The sequence below is a fragment of the Podarcis gaigeae genome, assembly GCF_964106915.1.
Source record: "Podarcis gaigeae genome assembly, chromosome: 4".
Lineage (NCBI taxonomy): Eukaryota > Metazoa > Chordata > Lepidosauria > Squamata > Lacertidae > Podarcis > Podarcis gaigeae.
In genome coordinates, this window is record NC_139677.1 from 93,040,033 (window position 1) to 93,062,427 (window position 22,395).

Genomic DNA, 22,395 nt, shown 5'->3' on the forward strand with positions numbered 1-22,395 from the left:
GACAGGAGCTCTCCAGGGTCTGGGGCAGGGAAGCGTCTATTCTAGAGGTGAGAAAGCTGTAGCTGATGCTTCTTTTCTCCCAACTGCCATCAACTCCACCCAGCATGCACAATGGTGAAGGATGATGGGATTTGGATTCCAGCAACATCTGGAGGACCATAGGTCCCTCACCCCTAGTCTGCTTCATCCCCTGCTACCCTGAGTAACTGGAAACAGCTGTGATTGAACCTGGCACCTTCTGCATGCAAGACAGTTGTTCTGCCCCTGAGCTGCAGTATCTCCACAGATCCTAAGATGTGACGTGGGCTCTTCTCAACTTGGTGGCTTGGGAGCCTGAGCAGGCCTGCTTCTGACCCTTGCTGTTTTTGTTTAGCTAGGATTGTGCCTCAGCAGAGCTTCTGCGTCGGTCCTGAACCTCAACTGCAGCCTGGTCCTCTTGCCCATGTGTCGGATTCTCCTGTCCTTCCTCCGAGGATCTCGGAAGGTAAGAAAGAACCATGTGGGTATAGCTAGCACAAAGCCAATGAGAGGTTGCAGATGACAAGCTCCCTTTCTGACCTTTGCTTTCAGTTCCTTGTGGGGTGAGTCACTTTTATTGCAGTCGTATCCCACCCCGCCTCCAAGACACAATTTATGAGACACCTGGATACACAAGGCTGAAGATGCTATGTGTGAGCTAATTGGAGATTAAAGACATACTCAGAGGGCAGGGATGGGGTTCCTGTATCCCCCCAAATATCTCTGGGCTCCAGCTACAGGCAGGAAGGCTAATGATCAGGGAAGAGCTTCTGACAATGATCTCTGTGTACACTAGTGATGGGGAACTGGTGATCCTCTTGAGCAGAGCTGGGGGACCTTTGACCCTCCAGATGTTCTCCAGTTGTCTCCACCCCTGAGCATTGGCTGTGTTGGTGGGGCTGATGAGAGTTGGAGTCCAGCCTTGCTCCAGAGCAGTGTTCCTCAACCATTAGTCCTCAGATGTGTTTTGCCTACAACTCTCATCATCCACAGGCAACTTAGCCAGTGGTCAGGGAGGATAGGAGCTGCAGTCCAACAACACCTGCAGTCCCAAGACTGGAAGACTCTGCTCTTAGAGCTAGGTTGGGGAACCTTTGGCCCTCCAGATGTCGTTGGAGTACAGTTTTCATATTCCCCATCCAATGTAGCCACTGGTCTACAGCTGACAGGAGCTGTAGTTCAACAGGGAGCAGGGATGTGGCCTTCCAGATGTTGTTGGACTCATCCCTGACCATTGGACTGATGGGATCTGTTTAGTCCAGCATCTGGAGAGCCACAGGTTAGACCAAGAGTGTGCAGGCTTCAGACTTGTTTTGTCCAAGAGCCTTGGGATCCACCAGCCAGCTGCAAGAGACATACAATGAGAATTCACTGTGCCCGTGAATTCCTTTTGAGTACCAGAGCTGAAGAGAACTCACAGCTCTTCTGTAAAAATAAAATAAACCCAGCTTCCTTCACTTCATCAATATAATTTAAGGTGCGGTGGAGGGGATTCATTTTTACTGCTGCTTTAGTTGCACAACCGGGACTCAGAAATCCTTGCCGATCTACTGCAAATCACCTCAATATTTACCAGGAGAGCGGGGTCTGTCTTCTTCCCACAAACTGCTGATTCACTTTGAGGCGAGAACCGCTGGCTCACTTGCGGACGTCTTTTTCCAGGTGGCAAGCCGAAAAACCAGGAGGCTTCTGGACAAAAGCAAAACGTTCCATGTGACGTGTGGTGTGACGATATGTGTCTTTTCAGGTATGTTCCTTCGTTGACATAAGCAGCAGCTCTCGCTAGGAAGTCCACTAAACATTACAAGTGCTCTGTGGCTTTTCTTCAGATGTACACAAAGGGAGAGCCTCTCCCCACACTTCTTCTTACCCACCTGTGAGAGTTTTCTCAGATTTGCTGGTGTCTCAAAGGAGGAGGTCTGCATTTGCGGCGCATGGGGAGTCTATGCTCTGCAGAGTTGTCTTTGATACTGCGCGTGAAATCCTGATGAAAGCTTTATGGTGTAGAACGGATATCAGCGTGCATCCAATTTAAATCATGCAGCGTGGATGTCAGTTCACTTTTGAACCAAGGAGTGACAGCCCATCAAAATAGTGGGCCAAAGTAGGGGACGTGGTTACCCTCCCTTTAGGCCAGGGGTGGGGGACCTCAGCCCTGAGAGATCCCCAGTTTCCGAGCCCAATTCAAAGTGCTGGTGCTGGAGCCTTACACGGCTCAGGACCTCAATACCTGAGGGATCACCTCTCCCCATACGAACCGACCCAGTCCCTGCATTTGTCATCTGAGGCCCTTCCCTATGCCCGCCGCCCCTGAGAGGTTCAGAGGGTGGCAAGATGAGCAGGGGCCATTTTGGTGGTGGCTCCCTGACTGTGGAATGGTGCCAGGTGAAAACATTCCTTTGGCCTTTGGCCATTAAATAATCTATGACCTGTTAAAGCTAGGGTGGGGGCCCATTACAATGGTACCTCAGGTTACATACGCTTCAGGTTACAGACTCCGCTAAACCAGAAATAGTACCTTGGGTTAAGAACTTTGCTTCAGGATGAGAACAGAAATCGTGCTCCAGCGGCTCAACAGCAGCAGGAGGCCCCATTAGCTGAAGTGGTGCTTCAGGTCAAGAACAGTTTCAGATTAAGAACGGACCTCTGGAACAAATTAAGTTCTTAACCTGAGGTACCACTGTACTATGATTGTTTTATTATTAGGCTGCCATTTATTATGCTTTTATTATGTTTTTATCATTGTACTCCATAAAATGTGTTCTTAATGTTGTACACCGCCCTGGGATCTTTTGATAAAGGGCAGTATATGAACTTAATAGATAATGAGATGATGGTAAAAAATTGTAATACAGTGGTACCTTGGTTTACAACCAGAATCTGTTCTGGAGGCCCGTTTGTAAACCAAAACAGGTTGTAACCCAAGGCGCACTTTCGCCAATGGGGCCTCCAAAAACTTTTCTGTTCGTAATAAAAAAAATAATGGGTTGTAATCCAAAAAAAGGTTGCAAATCGGGACACACACTTCCAGGTTTGACGTGTTTATAATCCAAGACGTATGCAAACCAAGATAGCACTATAGAGGGAGGGTGGTGGGGTGTATGAGAGAGAGTGTGCAGAAACTATCCAGGTAAAATGTGCATTTGTTGCTCCGCCCACTTCTTCCTCTGGCCCCGCCCATTGCTGGCATGTGTCCCGCCAAAGGCTGCCCAGAGGGAAACGCGGCCGTGAATGAAAGGTTCCCCTACCCCTGCTTCAGGGGATGAAACCTTCCGAGAGCATTTTGATGAGCTGAGTTGTCCTCTCTTTTCTAGTGATCCACGTTGCTGCTCACCTGGTGAATGCTCTGAACTTCTCTGTGAACTACAATGAAGAGTTCCTGGCGCTCAATGCAGCCAGCTATCATGGCGAGGTGGGTGGGCAGGACTTTATTTCCTCCCTGAAATTGCTGCCTCCCATTCTGCCATCATCAGGTGGCCCCTTGAAACAGTGCGCTCAGGTGGCGTGCGTTCCCCATTCATTTGCCACTTTTGCACCAGGGTCACACACCCGACATCACTCACTTATGTGTCACAATGCCTTTATGACCACAATAGGAGGATTGGAAGGGGCTGAGCCATATCTACTGGGCTTTTGCCCTGAGTGAAGCCCCCGGAAGGGCACCATTGAGGCTCCTCACCTGTGCGTGTGTCTATAATAATAATAATAATAATAATAATAAATTTTTATTTATATCCCGCCCTCCCCAGCCGAAGCCGGGCTCAGAGCAGCTAACAACAGTACAGTGGTACCTCAGGTTACATACGCTTCAGGTTACATACGCTTCAGGTTACAGACTCCGCTAACTCAGAAATAGTGCTTCAGGTTAAGAACTTTGCTTCAGGATGAGAACAGAAATCGTGCTCTGGCGGTGCGGCAGCAGCAGGAGGCCCCATTAACTAAAGTGGTGCTTCAGGTTAAGAACAGTTTCAGGCTAAGTACGGACCTCCGGAATGAATTAAGTACTTAACCCGAGGTACCACTGTAAATGGAAAGCTTTTGGGGACTGGTGCTGTGGATCCGACGTGAATTCTAAGAAAGCGTGGGAGAAACGAATGTGTGGTCAGGCCCTCACTTTTCTTTCTCATTCTGGATAACCCGTCTTTCCTGAATGACTTTCCTCATTGCCCTGGGATGCTCTTGTCCAGCCTTTGTTCGCTGTTTGGCTGGGGATGTTGTGAGTTGTAGTCCAAAATATCTGGAGGGCAGCAGGTTGGCAAAGGCTGTTGTGGTCCAACACACACACACACACACACACACAGAGAGAGAGAGAGAGAGAGAGAGAGAGAGAGTGCTCCTGATCAGCATTCTGAAAGTGCTTGGATGTTACATATGATTTGAGGAAGTCAGCATTTCAAACACAGAAGCACCAGCTCTTGCTCAGAATACAGATTAAGTTATCCCTGGGTAAATTTGCTAAATAATTCATACTGTCTGTCTCTGGTTTCTAGGATCCCAGGAAACTCCTTTTTGCTACAGGTAAGTCAGCAAAAGCTACTGCAGGATTGTGTTGAATCAGCTAACTTTCCAGGCTACGCTTTGAAAAACAGAAATGGACTAGTATTATAAATTACTCTTCTTCACTGGAACAAAGAATAGAATTCCTTGTTGAAATGAGCAGCAACGTCTTGTCTTGTCTTTTTAACTCTGATTTTTTTTAAAAAAAAATAAATAAAAAATCACAGTAACGTTTGTTCCATTGTTCCAAAGATGTGACACATAATTGCTCCATACAGAAGATGGAGTCACAGTGTCTTTTTGCTACACATATAGAACAGAAAGTTTACATCTTTCAAATAATAATAATAATAATAATCTTCATTCTGTTGAATGGTCATGGACCATTCCTAGACATAGTTACTTGGAATAAAGTCCCCCTGGGTTCATTATAACTTGCTCTCAGGGGTTAGTTACATCGGATTGCAGGCCTGTCCACACACAGGCAGGCAAAAACTTAAATTTAACTAATGCAATAAATAATCAAAACAAAAAAATTTCCTTCCAGTAGCACCTTAAAGACCAACTAAGTTAGTTCTTGGTATAAGCTTTCGTGTGCATGCACACTTCTTCAGATGCATGCACACAAAAGCTCATACCAAGAACTAACTTAGTTGGTCTTTAAGGTGCTACTGGAAGGAATTTTTTTTGTTTTGACTATGGCAGACCAACACGGCTACCTATCTGTAACTGCAATAAATAATAACGGTGCTGGTTTCCCCAATACCAACCCCTCCGTATTTTGGAAATTAGACTTTTGTTTCCATTTGCAGATTATGTGGAAGACAGACCTAAGTTGTTTGACCCTTTAGTTCTCATTCCCCTCCTATAAAAACTACACAAGACACTCTCGTTTAAAGTTTAAAGAACATATAGCTTTTTCTTAGTGTACTTGCAGTTCCAGATTAATCTTCCCTGGAGGTTTATAAGCAGAGGTTGGCTGGTCATCTGTCATGGATGCTTTAGCTGAGATTCCTGCATTGTAGGGCGTTGGGCTAGATGACCCTTGGGTGCCTTCCAACTCTAGAATTTTACAATTCTATGATATATACAATGCAGGTGGATGTTTCTCTTAAATAGGTCAAACTGTTACAGGCTAACATTTATAGGCTGACTAAGGCTGGATCTAGGGACGCGGGTGGCTCTGTGGGTTAAACCACAGAGCCTAGGACTTGCCGAGCAGAAGGTCGGCGTTTCGAAGCACCGCAACGGGGTGAGCTCCCGTTGCTCGGTCCCTGCTCCTGCCAACCTAGCAGTTTGAAAGCACGTCAAAGTGCAAGTAGATAAATAGGTACCGCTCCGGCGGGAAGGTAAACGGCGTTTCCATGCACTGCTCTGGTTCGCCAGAAGCGGCTTAGTCATGCTGGCCACATGACCCGGAAGTTGTACTCTGGCTCCCTCGGCCAGTAAAGCGAGATGAGCGCTGCAACCCCAGAGTCGGTCCCTTTACCTTTACCTTAAGGCTGGATCTAGACATCTAAAAAAAGCATTTCAGGAAAATACATTATAAACTTCATACAGTGGTACCTTGGGTTACAGATGCTTCAGGTTACAGACGCTTCAGGTTACAGACTCCGCTAACCCAGAAATAGTACCTCGGGTTAAGAACTTTGCTTCAGGATGAGAACGGGAATCGTGCGTAGGCAGCGGGAGGCCCCAGTGGCTAAAGTGGTACCTCAGGTTAAGAACAGTTTCAGGTTAAGAACGGACCTCCGGAACGAATTAAGTTCTTAACCAGAGGTAGCACTGTAATGGGAAATTACGTTCCTGTAGGACAGAACTCTATAGTGTCATCTGGTGTCACCGTGTTATAATGAATTTAAAACGCTTTTTTTTTTTTTTACTAATGTAGTTGGGTTATTAATGCAGCACAACTCAAAATACACCTGCTGTTCTAGCTGTTAAAACTCACAAGACTGTTAATCACTGAACCGACTGAAATAGCTGTTCAACCTCAAAGGGTTCTACAGCCCTTTCAAACATTAACCTTTTACACATGCATTTTGGATGCTAACATCCCACACTGATAAAGTTCTGACCACTCCTGCAGTAGAGATACTGCCAGTTTCTACCCTGGTAGATAACCCAACCAGAACGGCATAAGCTGACTAGGACCGATTGCAACCAAGAAAGCTTATAATACCTCCCTGGGGAGAGAGCATTCTGTAAGCAAGGAGCCACCACTGAAAACGCCCTTTCTCATGTCAACACCCTCCACAAAGAGTATACACAGAAAAGAGTCTGATATGATGAATGGCTTTTGTTTTTTTTAAGAAGCTAAGACTGGCGTACTTTCCCCCAATGCAACCTATGACCACCGTTCTTATTTCTTTTTCAGTTCCTGGATTAACTGGGGTTCTTATGGTGTTGGTGCTCTTCCTAATGTCTACAGCCTCTACTTATGCCATTAGGTAATTTTTTATTTTTTATTTAATCTGACCAAATGACTCTTAGTGTAGTGAGTACAGCTGTGTATACTCAACATTATTTTCTGTGTTTATTCCACACCGAGATCTCGCTTTTATTTTCCTACCACGTCCACCCACAATCTGGACCTGTTTCATATTTTATACCCCTGTTTAGGGAAGCTTTTAATGTTTGATGTATTACGGTATTTTAATATTTGGTTGGGGAAGCCCAGCCAGATGAGCGGGGCATAAATAAATTATTATTATTATTATTATTATTATTATTATTATTATTATTATTATTAAAGCGCCTTTTCCTAAACAAGTTTCATGCCAGAAAGGAAAGCTCAGTACAGATTGAGCCTGCATTTCCACCACCGGCATGTCCTTCTGAAAATGGATGGAGGTGGTCCTAGCACTGAAAGGTTTATCCACACCTGCAGAACTGCATTGTGGGTGGGCATATTGCCATTGCCACTTCCTTCTTCCTTCAGCTGGGACATGTGCTGGGAGGAAAAGGCATGGGTAAGCAGGGACAGCCTGGCCTGTTTCGCCCCCTGAGGTGAAACAGGAAGGTGCCATACTGCATTCATGCCACCCCCACTGAAGCATCACTTACCAGGATCGTGCGACCACTACTTCCGGGTATAATAAATTGGGCAGCTCCCAATTTATTATGTATTTCTCCATCTACTCTGGGCAGCTCCCAACAGAATATTAAAAACATAATAATAATAAAAAACCCAGACGTTAAAAACTTCCTTAAACAGGGCTGCCTTCAGATGCCCTCTAAAAGTCAGGTAGTTGTTTATTTCCTTGACATCTGATGGGAGGGTGTTCCACAGGGCGGGCACCACCACCGAGAAGGCCCTCTGCCTGGTTCCCTGTAACCTCACTTCTCTCAGTGAGGGAACCGCCAGAAGACCCCTGGAGCTGGACCTCCATGTCCGGGCTGAACGAAGGGGGTGGAGACACTCCTTCAGGTATACTGGGCTGAGGCCTCCTTCCTTTCCTTCTCAGTCCTTCTTCCTTTCCCTCTCCTAGTCCAGTCTTTCAGCGATCTAGATCATGCTCACTTCTTTTGTTTTGGCACAATCTCCCCTGCGAGTAAACAAAATCTGTTTTTGCTTGTTCCAGATTTAAAAATAAAAATCTAGGATGTATCCAGATTTAAGTTGAGCAGCAATTACTTGGAATATGGCCTCCTCAGCATAAGTGACTTCAACAATGCAAAATGCTTTGATTGCCTAACATTTAATTGTACTTTGTTCCTTTCAGGGTTTCTGATTATGACATCTTCTGGTACACCCACAACCTCTTTTTTGTCTTCTACTTTCTGCTGATGCTGCATGTTTCTGGGTAAGTTATTGCCCCTGTTGATGAAGCCCAGCCACAGAAGCATGCCATAAAAACTGAAGCACGCCAGGGCAGGACAGACAAAACCGCAGCTCTGGAGCTGTGTGAATTTAGCAGATTTCAAAGGAATGTTTTGAAATGAAGATGAGTTCAGCACCCATGCTATGGGCATTGGTGGTGAGACTTTACTACTGGTTTTGAAGTCATGGGACTAAGATACAATGTTGGTTTTAATGAGGAAACAAGCTGGGAGAGATGGCTTGAACGCAAATGGAGGAAAGATCCGAATGAATGCAACCGAACCCTGGTAAGGGCTCATTATCCAGCCTGCCTGGTGGCAGTGAAGGCCATTGCATCCTCATTATGTCGCCTGGTAGAGCTTTTCTGAGAGATCTGCCTTGGCTCCCAGTACGTTTCCGAGCACAATTCAGAGTGTTGGTGCTGACCTTTAAATCCCTGAACGGCCTCGGTCCTGTATACCTGAAGGAGCGTCTCCACCCCCATTGTTCAGCCTGGACACTGAGATCCAGCTCCGAGGGCCTTCTGGCAGTTTCCTCATTGCAAGAAGTGAGGTTACAGGGAACCAGACAGAGGGCCTTCTTGGTAGTGGCGCCCGCCCTGTGGAACCCCCTCCCTTCAGATGTGAAGGAAATAAGCAGCTATCCTATCTTTAAAAGACATCTGAAGGCAGCCCTGTTTAGGAAAGTTTTTAATATTTAATGCTGTATTGATTGGGAGCCGCACAGAGTGGCTGGGGAAAATCAACCAGATGGACGGGATATAAATAAATAAATAAATAAATAAATAAATAAATAAATAATAATTTATTTTCTGGGTTTTATGAAGCGTTTTACAGGCTGGCCCAAAGGAGGTGATAGAACCAACGGTAGCTCGCTGTGACTTGTTTGCAAAGCATTTTGAGGATAAAATTACTTGCATTCACCAAGACCTTGAATCTGCTGTTATAGCAGATGAATCTCATGGGGTGTCCAGAGCACAGTCTAGTCCTGTTGTGTTGGATGAGTTTCAGTTGGTAAGGCTTGAGGATGTGGACAAGGTGCTTGGATCAGTCAGAGTGACCACTTACCCTCTAGACCAGCCTTTCTCAACCTGTGGATCCCCAGATGTTGTTGAACTGCAACTCCCATCACCCTTAGCTAGCAAGGCCAGAGCTCAGGGATGATGGGAGTTGTAGTCCAACAACATCTGGGGACCCACAGGTTGAGAACCACTGCTCTAGACTGTTGTCCCTCTTGGCTGATAAAAAAACAGCAAGGAGGGAACAGCTGGCTGGGCCAGGGAGGTGATCAATGCCTTTTTACAAGGCGAGGTGGCCCTTGTCTGTTTGAAGGAGGCGGTTTGAGCATATTACACCGATTCTGGTCTGACTGCACTGGGTACCAGTTAGTTCCTGGGCCCAATTCAAAGTTCTGGTTTTGACCTATAAAGCCTCAAACAGCTCAGGACCACAATACCTCAAGGACTTCCTCTTTCCATATGGACCTACCTGGACCCTGAGATCATCTTCTGAGTCCCTTCTCAGTGTGCTCCTCCTAGCAGGATCTGGGTGAAAACTAAGGGTAAATAGAAAAACAGACCGGGCAGGATCCACGTGCATGTAGACATATTAAGTAAAAGGTGTTGGCTCACCTGCGTTTCAAGGAATGATTCCTGACATACAAGCTAAGGAGGGTCATTTTTAAATTATTTGTCCATGTATGTCTTGTCCAAAATATCCTTAGTGATTATAAAGGCCAGAGTACAGTCATACCTCAGGTTGAATATGCTTCATGTTGAGTACATTTGAGTTGCGATCCGTGGCAACCCGGAAGTAACGGAGCACATTACTTCCGGGTTTCGACGCTTGCGCATGCGCAGACGCTCAAAATGACGTCACACACATGCGCAGAAGCAGCGAAGAATGACGTGCCCGTGCGCAGACATGCCGTTGCTAGTTACGTTTGCTTCTGGGTGCGAACGGGGCTCCGGAATGGATCCTGTTCAAATCTGGAGGTACCACTGTATCTATATTTTGGGGGAGGGGGTGAGTTTCTAATCCTCAAAGCTGTAAAGTTATGCCTCAAAACTTGTGATCATTGTGAGTGAAATCTCCCAAACTAGCAGGATTTCCAGTGGATGGGGCTCTCTGCATAGCTCTTTCCCTCTCCCATGGCTAAGAAGAGTACAATGAACTGATGTGCAAATAAACAGATTATGTGGGTTTGCACAATGTAGGCCACATGCAAAACATTAGTTCCGCCCCCCTCCCATCCCAGCTTGGTACATGTAAACTGCTTTGACTCCACTTGTTCTCCTTGACATATTTTTTTGGCTGTTTGAAAGCATCCTTCACCATCCTATGTCATGCATTCCATCCCCTTTTGATATTTTTGCAGTTTGCCTCTGGGTTTTCTGAACCCTGGAATGGTACCCCCCCCCCCAACGCTCCTATGTACTCTCACTCTGCTGTTTCAGTTTCTGAAAAACAAAAAAGTGCAAAGGGTGACTAATGTTTGGTCCAAGCCTCAACTGGCTGCTCCTCTGAGTTTAGCCAACAATAGCCAAGCTGGAGAGGGCCCAAACACATGCTCTCAAACAATGACATAGCAGACGTTGGAGTTATGGGAGCCTCTGGGACCATGTCCTCAGCTGGTGTTAATCACCTTTCGATGGAGTTTTGCCAGTTGCCAGTTGCTCTGCCTGGATAAATGGCCTATATGTTGATGGCTGAGTCATTGCCACAACAAGAGCCAGATGGGCAAAACACTTCATCTGCTCTGGCTTTGATTTAGTCCAGAACCGCCGGAGGAAAATGAATACTGGGACATCGAGAGTGTGGAAGGGGAGCAGTTAGTGGATCTGCAATGAAGTTTGGATGGGGAGCAGGTTTGTAACAATACTTCCCCCTCCTTGCTCCCCACGGAGAAGCAAGTTGATTTCTTCAGTTCAGGTTGGGGAAATGTGTAAGCCCATGTGAGATCATGGATCTGTCCTGTACCCAGACCATTGGGCCACCTAGCCAAGAAGAAAGGGCAACCAAAATTCCTCCCTGTGAGGAGAGGTTGCAGTGTTTCAGTTTAGAGAACAGGTCACATGATACTTATTTATAAAATTATTCATGGTGTGGAGAAAGTGGAGAGGGGAAAGTTTTTCTCCATCTCACAAAGCACTGGAACTGGTGGACCACCAGTGAAGCTGAATTTTGAAAGATTCAGGACAGATGGGGGCCACGGGGAGAAGTACTTCTTCACATAAAGGTAAAGGTAAAGGGACCCCTGACCATTAGGTCCAGTCATGGCCAACTCTGGGGTTGCGGCGCTCATCTCGCTTTATTGTCCTAGGGAGCCGGCGTACAGCTTCCGGCTCATGTGGCCAGCATGACTAAGCCGCTTCTGGCGAACCAGAGCAGTGCACAGAAACACCGTTACCTTCCCACCAGAGCGGTACCTATTTATCTACTTGCACTTTGGCGTGCTTTTGAACTCCTAGGTTGGCAGGAGCAGGGACTGAGCAATGGGAGCTCACCCCGTCATGGGGATTCGAACTGCCGACCTTCTGATCGGCAAGTCCTAGGCTCTGTGGTTTAACCCACAGCGCCACCAGCGTCCCACTTCTTCACATAACACATAGTTAAACTATGGGACTCTCTCGCACATGGGGCACTCATGGCCACCAACTTGGAAGGTTAGACAAATTCATGGAGGAGAGGGCTACCAATGGCTGCTTGCAGTGATGGCTATGCTGTGGTTTCACAGTTAGAGGCAGTATGCCTCCAAACTCCAGTTCCTAGAAGCCACAGGAAGGGAGAGTGCTCTGGTTCTCAGGTCTTGCTTGCAGGTTTCCTAAGGATATCTGATTGGTCACTGTGAGAAGTCAATACTGAATAAGATCCAGCAGGCTCTTCTTGTGTTCTTAGGGACGTGGGTGGCGCTGTGGTCTAAACCATGGAGCCTCTTGGGTTTGCCGATCAGAAGGTCGGCAGTTCGATTCCACAGGACGGGGTGAGCTCCTGTTGCTCTGTCCCAGATTCTGCCAATCTAGCAGTTCAAAAGCATGCCAGCGCAAGTAGATAAATAGGTACCACTGCGGCAGGAAGGTAAACAGCATTTGTGTGCGCTCTGGTTTCCGTCATGGTGTCCCGTTGCGCCAGAAGCGGTTTAGTCATGCTGGCCACATTACCCAGAAAACTGTCTGTGGACAAACAGTGGCTTCCTCGGCCTGAAAGTGAAATGAGTGCCACAACCCCATAGTCGCCTTTGACTGGACTTAATTGTCCAGGGATCCTTTACCTTTACTTTTTTTTTAACCTCTTGTGTTTTTATTGTCTTCACTCATTGATCAAAGCTCTCCACGATTTCAGACAGTGGATATTCCAAGCCCTGCCTACAGATGTCTGATGACTGAACGTGGGATTTGTATGCCACTGTACCACCCCAAATTTGGTCTCTTTACTCTTGCAATTTTCAAGGTTATGGAGATATTTTCCTGGAAATCAAATAACATGGAAATATCCCATTCCTGAAAGCACAAGGACCAACTTCCATGCCCGCTCAATGGGGAGCAAATCTTGTTTGTTAGAGGTGATCTGTGATATGAGTGGCTGCTGTACGCATGTGTTCGAGATCAACAGCCAATATGTGTCCTTAAATCCTTAAATACAAACCCGAACTTTCCTTCAGTCGGTTTGCAAGTCAAGTCATTCACAAGGCCTGGATAATATGTGTGTACCTGAGTCCCTACATTTCAAAGGTTTTGGGGAGGACCATTGCTCAATGGTAAAGTACCTGTCTTGAATGCAGACTGCCCCAGATTCAATCCTTGGCAACTCCAAACAGGCCTCGTCTGAAATCCTGGAAAATGATTGCCAATCATTGCTGGCCATTCTGAGCTAGATGGATCATTGGTCTGGCTTGGTTTAAGGCATCTTCCTAGGTTCCTATCCCAAGCCCCCTCCCCACAATTCCATTAATGTACACAAACTAGAGTATCCTACCAACAGCACACCACAGAGAAAATATATCCATGATTACTTAGCCTGGTTCTCACGGGTATTCTGGGGGAAACAAAATGGCACCCGCAAGCCATGGAGCGGGAGGAGCACCCATGAGTTTTGACCCCATGTCTCCCTCCTGATTTTGTGAATGGGGATGCAAAATTAGGAGAGGGATTTCAGCCCAGCACTAAGCTGAGCTACTGTATTTTTGGCATCTTTAGGTATAGTCTCATAAGTCAGCACCGGTGACAAAAATGAATAATGTAGCACTGCTTCTGCTGTCAAGTGCTTTGTGTACTTCTAAATTTGCAATAATAGATTGTATATCTTGGCAGAGGATCAGGGCATTAGTAGAATGATTCACTGCAACGTGTCCCTTTCAGAAGAGTATGTCTTGTGTATATACTTCTGTATCTGAAAAAGGTTTTCATTTTCCTTCCTAAGTCAGCTATTTCCTTCCCATTGTTTTATTTTTATTGTGTTTACTGCAACAAAACAAAAGTTAGAAAACATATTTGATCGTACAAAACAGAAGCCAAACAGAAGAATGTTTGCCTTTGAGTTATCCCCTCCCTCCTTAAGAGGGATCACACAGGATGCAGTTTGTTACATTTCTCCAGTGTTGCTCCACATCTTCTTCTATAAAGAGTGTTGATTATTATATGCAGTAACATCTATTGGAAAAAGAGGGAACCCAGAGAAATTCCTTATCTGGGCACCTCACTATTTTTAACTATTCATGTGTGTTTTGTGGGCAGAAATGGATTTCCTTGTATTGCCCTCCCCCTACTTTTGATCCCTAACTGTGTCTTCAAATCCCCTTCATTTTAATATAAATGCAAGTCTGAAACCAATAAAGGACTAGGGCTCTCAGGCATATTATTTCTGCAAAGGCCAGTATTGGCCTTGTTTCAATAGAAGACAGGTTATTTCCCTTCCTTTCTCTCCCGCTGAAGCATAATATGCCGCTAACCATAAAATTAATAGAAGGACAGGATTGTTCCCTAAAGAATTGATATTATATCTCTGTTCTGAGGTGGCTTTTGCTGATGGCTGATTTTCTGAGCTGAGGGCTTAGGTCAGGGGTCGGCAAACTAAGGCCCGGGGCCCGGATGTGGCCCACCGGGCTCGTTAATCCGGCCCGCAAACTTTGTGGACCCTGCCACCCGCTCGGTCAGTCCCCGTGCTAAACCGGTGCAGTGCGGGGGCCTCGCCATGTGGGGACTGACTTCCGTGACGCTGGTGCGGCTTTGGATTGGCCCCTTCCTTCCGGCTGAGATGGCCAAGATCCGAGCAGGAGGAAGTGGAGGCAGCACGGGGGGGTGCCTCCGCCGCCCAGACCAGCTGAGTGGGGGAACAGGTGTAGAGTGTACTGAGGATGTGGATCACACAGGAAACTGCAAGATATGCATGGCTTATGATGATTAAGGTTGTACATTTTGATCAGTTATTTTCTGCTCATCAGAACTTCAGATGAGGAGAAATTCAAATTTTTAAAAGGAGAACAAAACAAAACGTTTCTCTCTTTGTATTTCTCTAGAGGAGTTCTGAAATACCAAACTAATCTAAAGGAGCACCCGCCAGGGTGTTTGAACCCTAATGCAACAATTCAAGAGGGCAGGCAATTTGCGCCTGGTTTTGAAAAGCTGCCGTCTGAAAATGCCCTGGAACTTCTCCCTGGAGGGTTGGTGGAGCTGGAACCACTTCTTCAAAGCAGCTTTGTGTGTACCGAGGAACCGAAATTTCAAGCCCATTTCCCCGAGGTTTGTATGAACATCTTCGCTGTATTTCGCTCGTGGCGGTGAAGAAACCAGTTGGCTTTGCTGATGTGAAAACACGGAATGTTCATAAACATTCCAACTGCTCCGGGGAAGAAAGCTGTTTTCAGATAAGTTTGAGGGAAGGAGAAATTGTCATTTAGGCCAAGATTTCAAACATGCGCATGTGTGCCTTTGTGGTTCTGTTTGAGATTTTGAGGCAATGGTTTGGAAGATAAAGCAGAGGGACTAAGGGGCATACAAGCCAGAGGCAATTTGGCTAAAGGAAGTCTGCCGCAACATTTAGTGAATAGGGATTGCTGCACTAAAACAGCTGATGAAAGCTTGTCAGTTAAACTAAAGGTTGTTGGACTAAATCTCTTTTGTTAGCAAACTTTTCAAAGTTTTATTTTTAATGCAGGTATTTATAACAACTGCAAGTGCTAAGCACAATTCTAATTGGGGACTTCCCTCTTTTCTCTGCAAGAAATGGCAATGCCTCTTTTAAGATGGAGCATTTTACTGTGACGGCAGTGTTGTGCTTCTACCCGGACACTGAGGTCCAGCTCCGAGGGCCTTCTGGCGGTTCCCTCACTATGAGAAGCCAAGTTACAGGGAACCAGGCAGAGGGCCTTCTTGGTAGTGGCGCCCGCCCTGTGGAACGCCCTCCCACCAGATGTCAAAGAGAACAACAACTACCAAACTTTTAGAAGACATTTGAAGGCAGCACTGTTTAGGGAGGCTTTTAATGTTTGATGTATCACAGTATTTTAATATTTCCTGGAAGCCGCCCAGAGTGGCTGGGGAAGCCCAGCCAGATGGGCGGGATATAAATAAATTATTATTATTATTATTATTATTATTATTATTATTATTATTAGAGTGCCAGAGAAGGCCTGAGTGGACCCAGATTAAATCTGTGACTCCATGGAGGCATATCCTGATATTTTGTGGCTTCTCCTTTGACTACAGTAGTGAGTCTGGATTTTGAATACAGTAGTACCTCTGGTTGTGAACGGGATCCGTTCCGGAGGCCCGTTCACAACATGAAAGGAATGCAACCCGCAGTGGCACGTCTGCACACACACGGGTTGCGATTCACCACTTCTGCGCATGCGCATGATGTCATTTTGCGCATCTGAGCATGTGCGAGTGGCGAAACCCGAAGTAACCCTTCCTGGTACTTCCTGGTTGCCGCAGGACGCAACATGAAAAAATGTAACATGAAGCAAATGTAACAAGGGGTAAGACTGTACCAGCTTACTAGCCAGTGTTTTGGCTTACAAGGCTTTTGTCATGTCCCCCACTTTTCAGACATGGCTCTGGATCTCTGGACCGTTGTGTTTGTACTGTGCTGAAAGGCTTTACCGCTACATCTGTAGTAGCAACAAACCTGTCACCATAACTGCGGCCATTAGCCACCCCTGCGATGTCCTTGAGGTGCGGATGGTGAAGGAGGACTTCAAAGCGAGACCTGGACAGGTGAGCCAATGGTCGGATGCTATTCCTGGCCCCTGAACTCTTGTGTCCTGAACATAAGAAGAGACTGCTAGGTCAGGCCAATTTTCTCACATGTCTCTGGGAAACCAGCAAGCGGGACCTGAACTTGAGAGCATTTCCCCCTCCTCTGGCTTCCAGGAACTGTATTCCAAAGCGTTGCTGCCTCCAACTGTGGAGGCAGAGAATGGCCATCATGGTTAGTAGACATTGATTGCCTTATCCTCTTTGGATTTGTCTAATCTCCTTTGAAAGCCACCCACGTCAGTGGCCGTCATTGCTTCCTGGAGGTGCAAGTTCCATAGTTTAGCATTGCACGGTGTGAAAAAATTACTTCGTTTTGCATCTCCTGAATCCTTCAGAGAGAGCCAGTGTGGTGTAGTGGTTAAGAGCAGTAGCCTCGTAATCTGGTGAACCGGGTTTGCTTCCCCACTCCTCCACATGCAGCTGCTGGGTGACCTTGGGCTAGTCACACTTCTTTGAAGTCTCTCAGCCTCACTCACCTCACAGAGTGTTTGTTGTGAGGGAGGAAGGGAAAGGAGAATGTTAGCTGCTTTGAGACTCCTTCGGGTAGTGATAAAGCGGGATATCAAATCCAAATTCCTCCTCCTCCTCCTTTATCTTTGTTAGATGTCCATGAGGTTTAGTATTATATGCAACAGAGAAGATGCAGGAAAGTGGGGTAGGAGCGGAAACTGGAATTAAGGATAGGCCGCAAACCCAATCCATGTGTTCTCAGTGAGAGCCAAACTCAGTAAAAACAAAGATCCGAAAGCAGACAGTGTATAAGAGCATAAGAGCCCTGCTGGATCAGGCCAGGGGTCCATCTCAGCTAACGCCCTGCTTCTGAGCTTGCCAACCAGGGGCTTCTAGGAAGACAGCAGGCAAGGCAAGAAGACTATCTCTTCCCAGCAACTAGTGTTTGCTGGGCTGGGACCCATTTACACTATACAGTGGACGCTCGGGTTGCGAACATGATCCGTGCGGGATGCACATTCGCAACCCACAGCACCCGCAACCCGCAGCAGCACATCTGCGCACGTGTGGGTTGTGATTCGGCGCTTCTGCGCATGCGCAAAGCGTGATTTAGCACTTCTGCGCATGCGCGGCTGCCGAAACCTGGAAATAACCCGTTCTAGTACTTGCGGGTTTCGGCGGTCCATAACCCCCAAAAAAACGCAACCTGAAGCATCTGTAACCCGAGGTATGACTGTACATCATCCATGACAGATGGCCACCCAACTTCTGCTTGAAAACCTAGAATCATAGAATCATAGAGTTGGAAGAGACCACAAGGGCCATCGAGTCCAACCCCTGCCAAGCAGGAAACACCATCAGAGCACTCCTGACATATGGTTGTCAAGCCTCTGCTTAAAGACCTCCAAAGAAGGAGACTCCACCACACTCCTGGGCAGCAAATTCCACTGTTGAACAGCTCTTACTGTCAGGAAGTTCTTCCTAATGTTTAGGTGGAATCTTCTTTCTTGTACCTTTCTCCTGCAAGGTAGGAGAGTCCACAACCTCTTGAGGGAGACGGTTCCACTGTTGAACATCTCTTTCTTGATGCAAATACATCAGCAGAGCCAATTCCATACTCCTGCTCCAAAAATCAAATGCCACTTGGTGATCCCACCAGGTGGAAATTTGTGGCTGAGCACTTCCAACATTTAAATCATATCTCTGAATAAATTTTGTTAAGCCTAGCTGCACCATAGCAGCAGTTTATACTGGGCTCCTTGTATTGATAGACTCTGCGATGACCTTTGTTTTTTGCCCCATATTTGGATAATAAAATCCAATGATAATCATGTTGCAAACACCCACCCCACGCACTCCAGTGCCAAATACTGCTAGAAACATCAGCCGCCTAATAAGACAACAGCTTGAGAGAAAGCAATTGGAGCGGGCATGTTATGTATGAATGCTTAAAAGGAATTATGCTGCAACAAAGCAATTTACAAATGAGGTCGGAGGAATAAAATCCACAGAGCTAAAACAAACAGGGTTGGGGAGTTTGATTGGGAGGCTGAGTTTCTGGAGGGAAGTGGGGAAGACTTACTGCATATTAGAAGCAGCATCTCTAAGAGACATCTTTGCCATTTCAGTACATCATTCTGCATTGTCCCAGCGTGTCATCAGTAGAAAGCCACCCATTCACCCTAACGCTGGTAAGGAATATCTTTTAATATTTGTGCTATTGGTATTTGCTTTCTACGTATCTGCAGCAGACGAATGCTCCTATATTTTCCTTTGTCAAATTTGCTGGCTCATTTTTGTACCCCATCACCAATTAGAACATTGTTGCAGTGGCGTAGCATGGGTTGTCAGCACCCGGGGCAAGGCATGTAATTTGCACCCCCTAACCCGTGGATTTGCGCCCCCTAACCTGTGGATTTGCGCCCCCTAACCCTAACCCCCAGATGTTGCACCCGGTGCGGCCAGCCCCCCCCCCTGCACTCCCCACGCTATGCCACTGCATTGTTGCCGTTGTTGCTCAGAGGGGTTCGCATGGACCATCTTCTTGCAATCCTCACGATAACCCTGTAAGGCAGGACAGTATTTTCTGCCCCTCCCACCCCTGCTGGGGATGAGCTTGAGAGTGTGTGCCTGCTGTGAACTAACATGGTGGCTTTAGGAAATAGGCGAGATTCAACAGGGATGGAACCGCATTGTGCTACAACAGAATCATATCCAGGTGTGCCCTACCTGAGTCCCGGGCAGGATCTATACAGACCTGTTTAACGTCATTAGAACAGTATTAGCTATATTGTTCTAAAACATCACAGGGTGTACTTGTAACAACAAAGCATTTTTTTTTTTTTACCTTTGTTTCTTTTGTCAAAATGCTGTCTCCCTACTGCTGGTTGCTGGTTGCTCTGCAGCACCCTGTGGTGTTGCATTTTTATAATGCATTATGAATGTTAAAAGTAGGATGCCATGTGTCCATATGGTTATCAAAACCCTTCCTTAACGTTAAAAGCCATGAGTGTAGATTCGTTCCTGGTGAGTGGTCGAAGAATGAGTGGCACAATAGCAGTGTCCCAACTCACATGACATGGCTGTGATAGTTTGACAGCCCTGCAGGCAGTGGTGGATGGTGTCCATTGGGACAAGTAGTAGTGGTAGTAGTAGTAGTAGTAGTGGTAGTAGTAATAATATGCCACCCATCTGACTGGGTTGCCCCAACTGCTCTGGGTGTCTTGCAACAAATATTAAAAACACAACAAAACACCAACCATTTAAAGAATCCCTGTGCCATTTAGAGCCTTCAGATGTCTTCTAAAAGTCATATACAGTGGTACCTCGGGTTACATACGCTTCAGGTTACATACACTTCAGGTTACAGACTCCACTAACCCAGAAATAGTACCTCGGGTTAAGAACTTTGCTTCATGATGAGAACAGAAATCGTGGTCTGGCGGCGCGGCAGCAGCAGGAGGCCCCAATAGCTAAAGTGATGCTTCAGGTTGAGAACAGTTTCAGGTTAAGAACGGACCTCCGGATCGAATTAAGTACTTAACCCGAGATACCACTGTAGTTGTTTATTTCCTTGACATCTGACAGGAGGGCGTTCCACCGGGTGACGTTAATACTGAGAAGGCCCTCTACCTGGTTCCCTGTAACCTCACTTCTTGCAGTGAGAGAACCACCAGAAGACCCTCGGAGCTGGATCTCAGTGTCCGAGCTGAACAATGGGGGTGGAGACGCTCCTTCAGGTATACAGGGCTGAAGACGTTCCATTTGAATAATTTGTACTTCTGTTCTTCAGCCAAGAAGTCTCCTGGAGCAGCTTATGTCCAATCAAAATGAGACAATCCTTAGCCACAGGCTCACAACCTAAAAATGACCCGTCCCTTGAGAGATGCAAGCCTTTGCCATTCCCTCTCAGAGGATGGCTGGCTGATTCCCCAGTCTGTACCGTCTACTGCACTACAGTAGTAGGAGTCAATGCTTGGGGAAGAGAAGCCCAAATGTGTCATGTGATGGTTATGGGTTGGTTACTCGTGTGTAAACTGCCTCCACTTCAGTTAGATCGTTTGCTCAACCATGTTTAGAGTTAGAGCTCGCCCTCCGTGACCTGTTAGTCACTTGCAGAATCCGTCAGTGGGCATTTCTTGAATCTCTTCCAGCATAAAAGCTGTTTGACCCCAAGTCTCCGCCTGTGTTCCCTGCGCGGAACGCGTCTGCGCAGGTAAGGGGACGGCAAGGGCGTGCCAGCACTCTCTCCGCTGGTCTCGGTTGAAGGGTCTCGGAGCCCTGACACCGATTCCTCCATCTCCCTCTCCTCTCTATTGGTGTCACACTGAATTTCTTCCCCCGGACTGGTTCCCTCTCCAGCATCGCTCTGGAGCCCTGCCTCCGCTTTTCTCTCTGATGTCAGTTCCCTGACATATCACTGGAATTCTGAACTCCTATTTTGTATTTCTGGAAAGACTGTGAGCTTCTTAATTGTGTGTCTGCTACTTGTGAACAAAATACAATTTTGTTGTTGTTGTTTTTAATGGCATTCCAATGACGGGGGAGACTTCAGAAACTTCTAACCCTTTTTTTCTGCCCAGCCAAAGGAATGGACAGAAATTTTCCTTTAAAAAAATTCTAGGTCGTGTTGTGCCTGGGGCTGCTCTTTTGCCTAGAGATGTGTATGTGTGAGTGCCTCTTGCTTTGAGGGTAATGCGAAACTTGGGGCTGCGCTTATAGAAAATGTAGGCAATATATTAATACTGTCGACTGCCTCCCCTCCTGCTCCTGTTTGACCTACTTGCGCTGACTAAGTAGCAACATTGGCAGCTTGAGGATTTTTGCCAGCTTTCTCAGCATACTTTTGTTTTTCTTGTATCCCCCTATTTTCCCCCTGGAAATGATGTGATGCTGACTCAATCTCTCTGCCATCTCCAGCATGGCTTTCTTTGGATGCTGCCTACAACTGATGGGACTTGTAGCCCCCAAACCTCTGGAGGGCACCAGGTTGAAAAATACTGTGATAGAGGATGGGATTTGGTAGCAAGGATGGATAAGCACCACTGAAGATGGGCGTTGTAGTCCTATCAGCCCTGCTGGCTGCAGCTGATGGAAGTTAGGAACATAGAACCATAGAATTGTAGAGTTAGGAGAAACCATCTGGTCCTTGCAATGCATAAACTTAAGAAGAGCCAGCAAGATCAGGCCAGGAATCTAGTCCAACATCCTGTCCTTACAGCAGCCAATTAGATACCCATGGGAAGGCCAGATTAAGACCTTTAGGGCACCTAAACCAGGGGTCGGCAAACTTTTCTGCCAGTGGGCTGGATTGCCCGTTTACGGGAGCACTCACACCCATGCACATATGCCCGTTACTCTTTCCCTGCTGGCTTTCGGAGCCATGGCAGGGGAGGAGGCGGCATCTGTGGCTTCCTATTGGCTGCAGGAGCTTCCTGCAGCCAATAGAAAGCCATGGCTGTGTCCCGGAAGTCAGTTCCTGCGTGGAGTTAAACCGGTGTGCTGCGCCGGTTTAGCTCTGCATGGGGACTTACCGAGCGGGCGGCAAGGGCTGGGAGGTGGTTTAACGTATCCAGCCCACGCACCGTACTTTGCTGACCCCTGACCTAAACACTTAAAATATTTTGGTGCTCCATATATATCTAATTCAAAATACAAACAATAGTAAACTATATAAAAAAATTATTTTTTGAAATGGAACAACAGCTTTGGTACAGTGAAATGGAAAATAATGTTCATTTTCATATAAAATGGTAAAGGCACCCCTGACCATTAGGTCCAGTCGTGGACGACTCTGGGGTTGCACGCTCATCTCGCTCTATAGGCGAAGGGAGCCGGCGTTCGTCCGCAGACA

At 46.7% G+C, this 22,395-nt stretch overlaps 1 protein-coding gene across 4 annotated transcripts in view; it reads left to right on the forward strand.

The window, feature by feature from the left end:
* Positions 1-22,395, forward strand: part of NOX4 (NADPH oxidase 4) — a 104,855-nt gene that overhangs the window by 15,393 nt on the left and 67,067 nt on the right. For 2 of the 4 annotated variants that reach the window (XM_083736817.1, XM_083736816.1), the window contains 9 exons: positions 378-484; positions 1,681-1,765; positions 3,333-3,430; positions 4,509-4,536; positions 6,893-6,965; positions 8,241-8,321; positions 14,852-15,074; positions 16,383-16,550; positions 18,671-18,733. In XM_083736817.1, coding sequence (XP_083592943.1) covers positions 443-484; positions 1,681-1,765; positions 3,333-3,430; positions 4,509-4,536; positions 6,893-6,965; positions 8,241-8,321; positions 14,852-15,074; positions 16,383-16,550; positions 18,671-18,733 — 861 coding nt within the window. In that variant the 5' untranslated portion in view covers positions 378-442. Of the gene's footprint in view, positions 1-373; positions 485-1,680; positions 1,766-3,332; positions 3,431-4,508; positions 4,537-6,892; positions 6,966-8,240; positions 8,322-14,851; positions 15,075-16,382; positions 16,551-18,670; positions 18,734-22,395 lie in introns of all 4 variants that reach the window. The other 2 variants (XM_083736814.1, XM_083736815.1) reach the window with 1 other exon arrangement.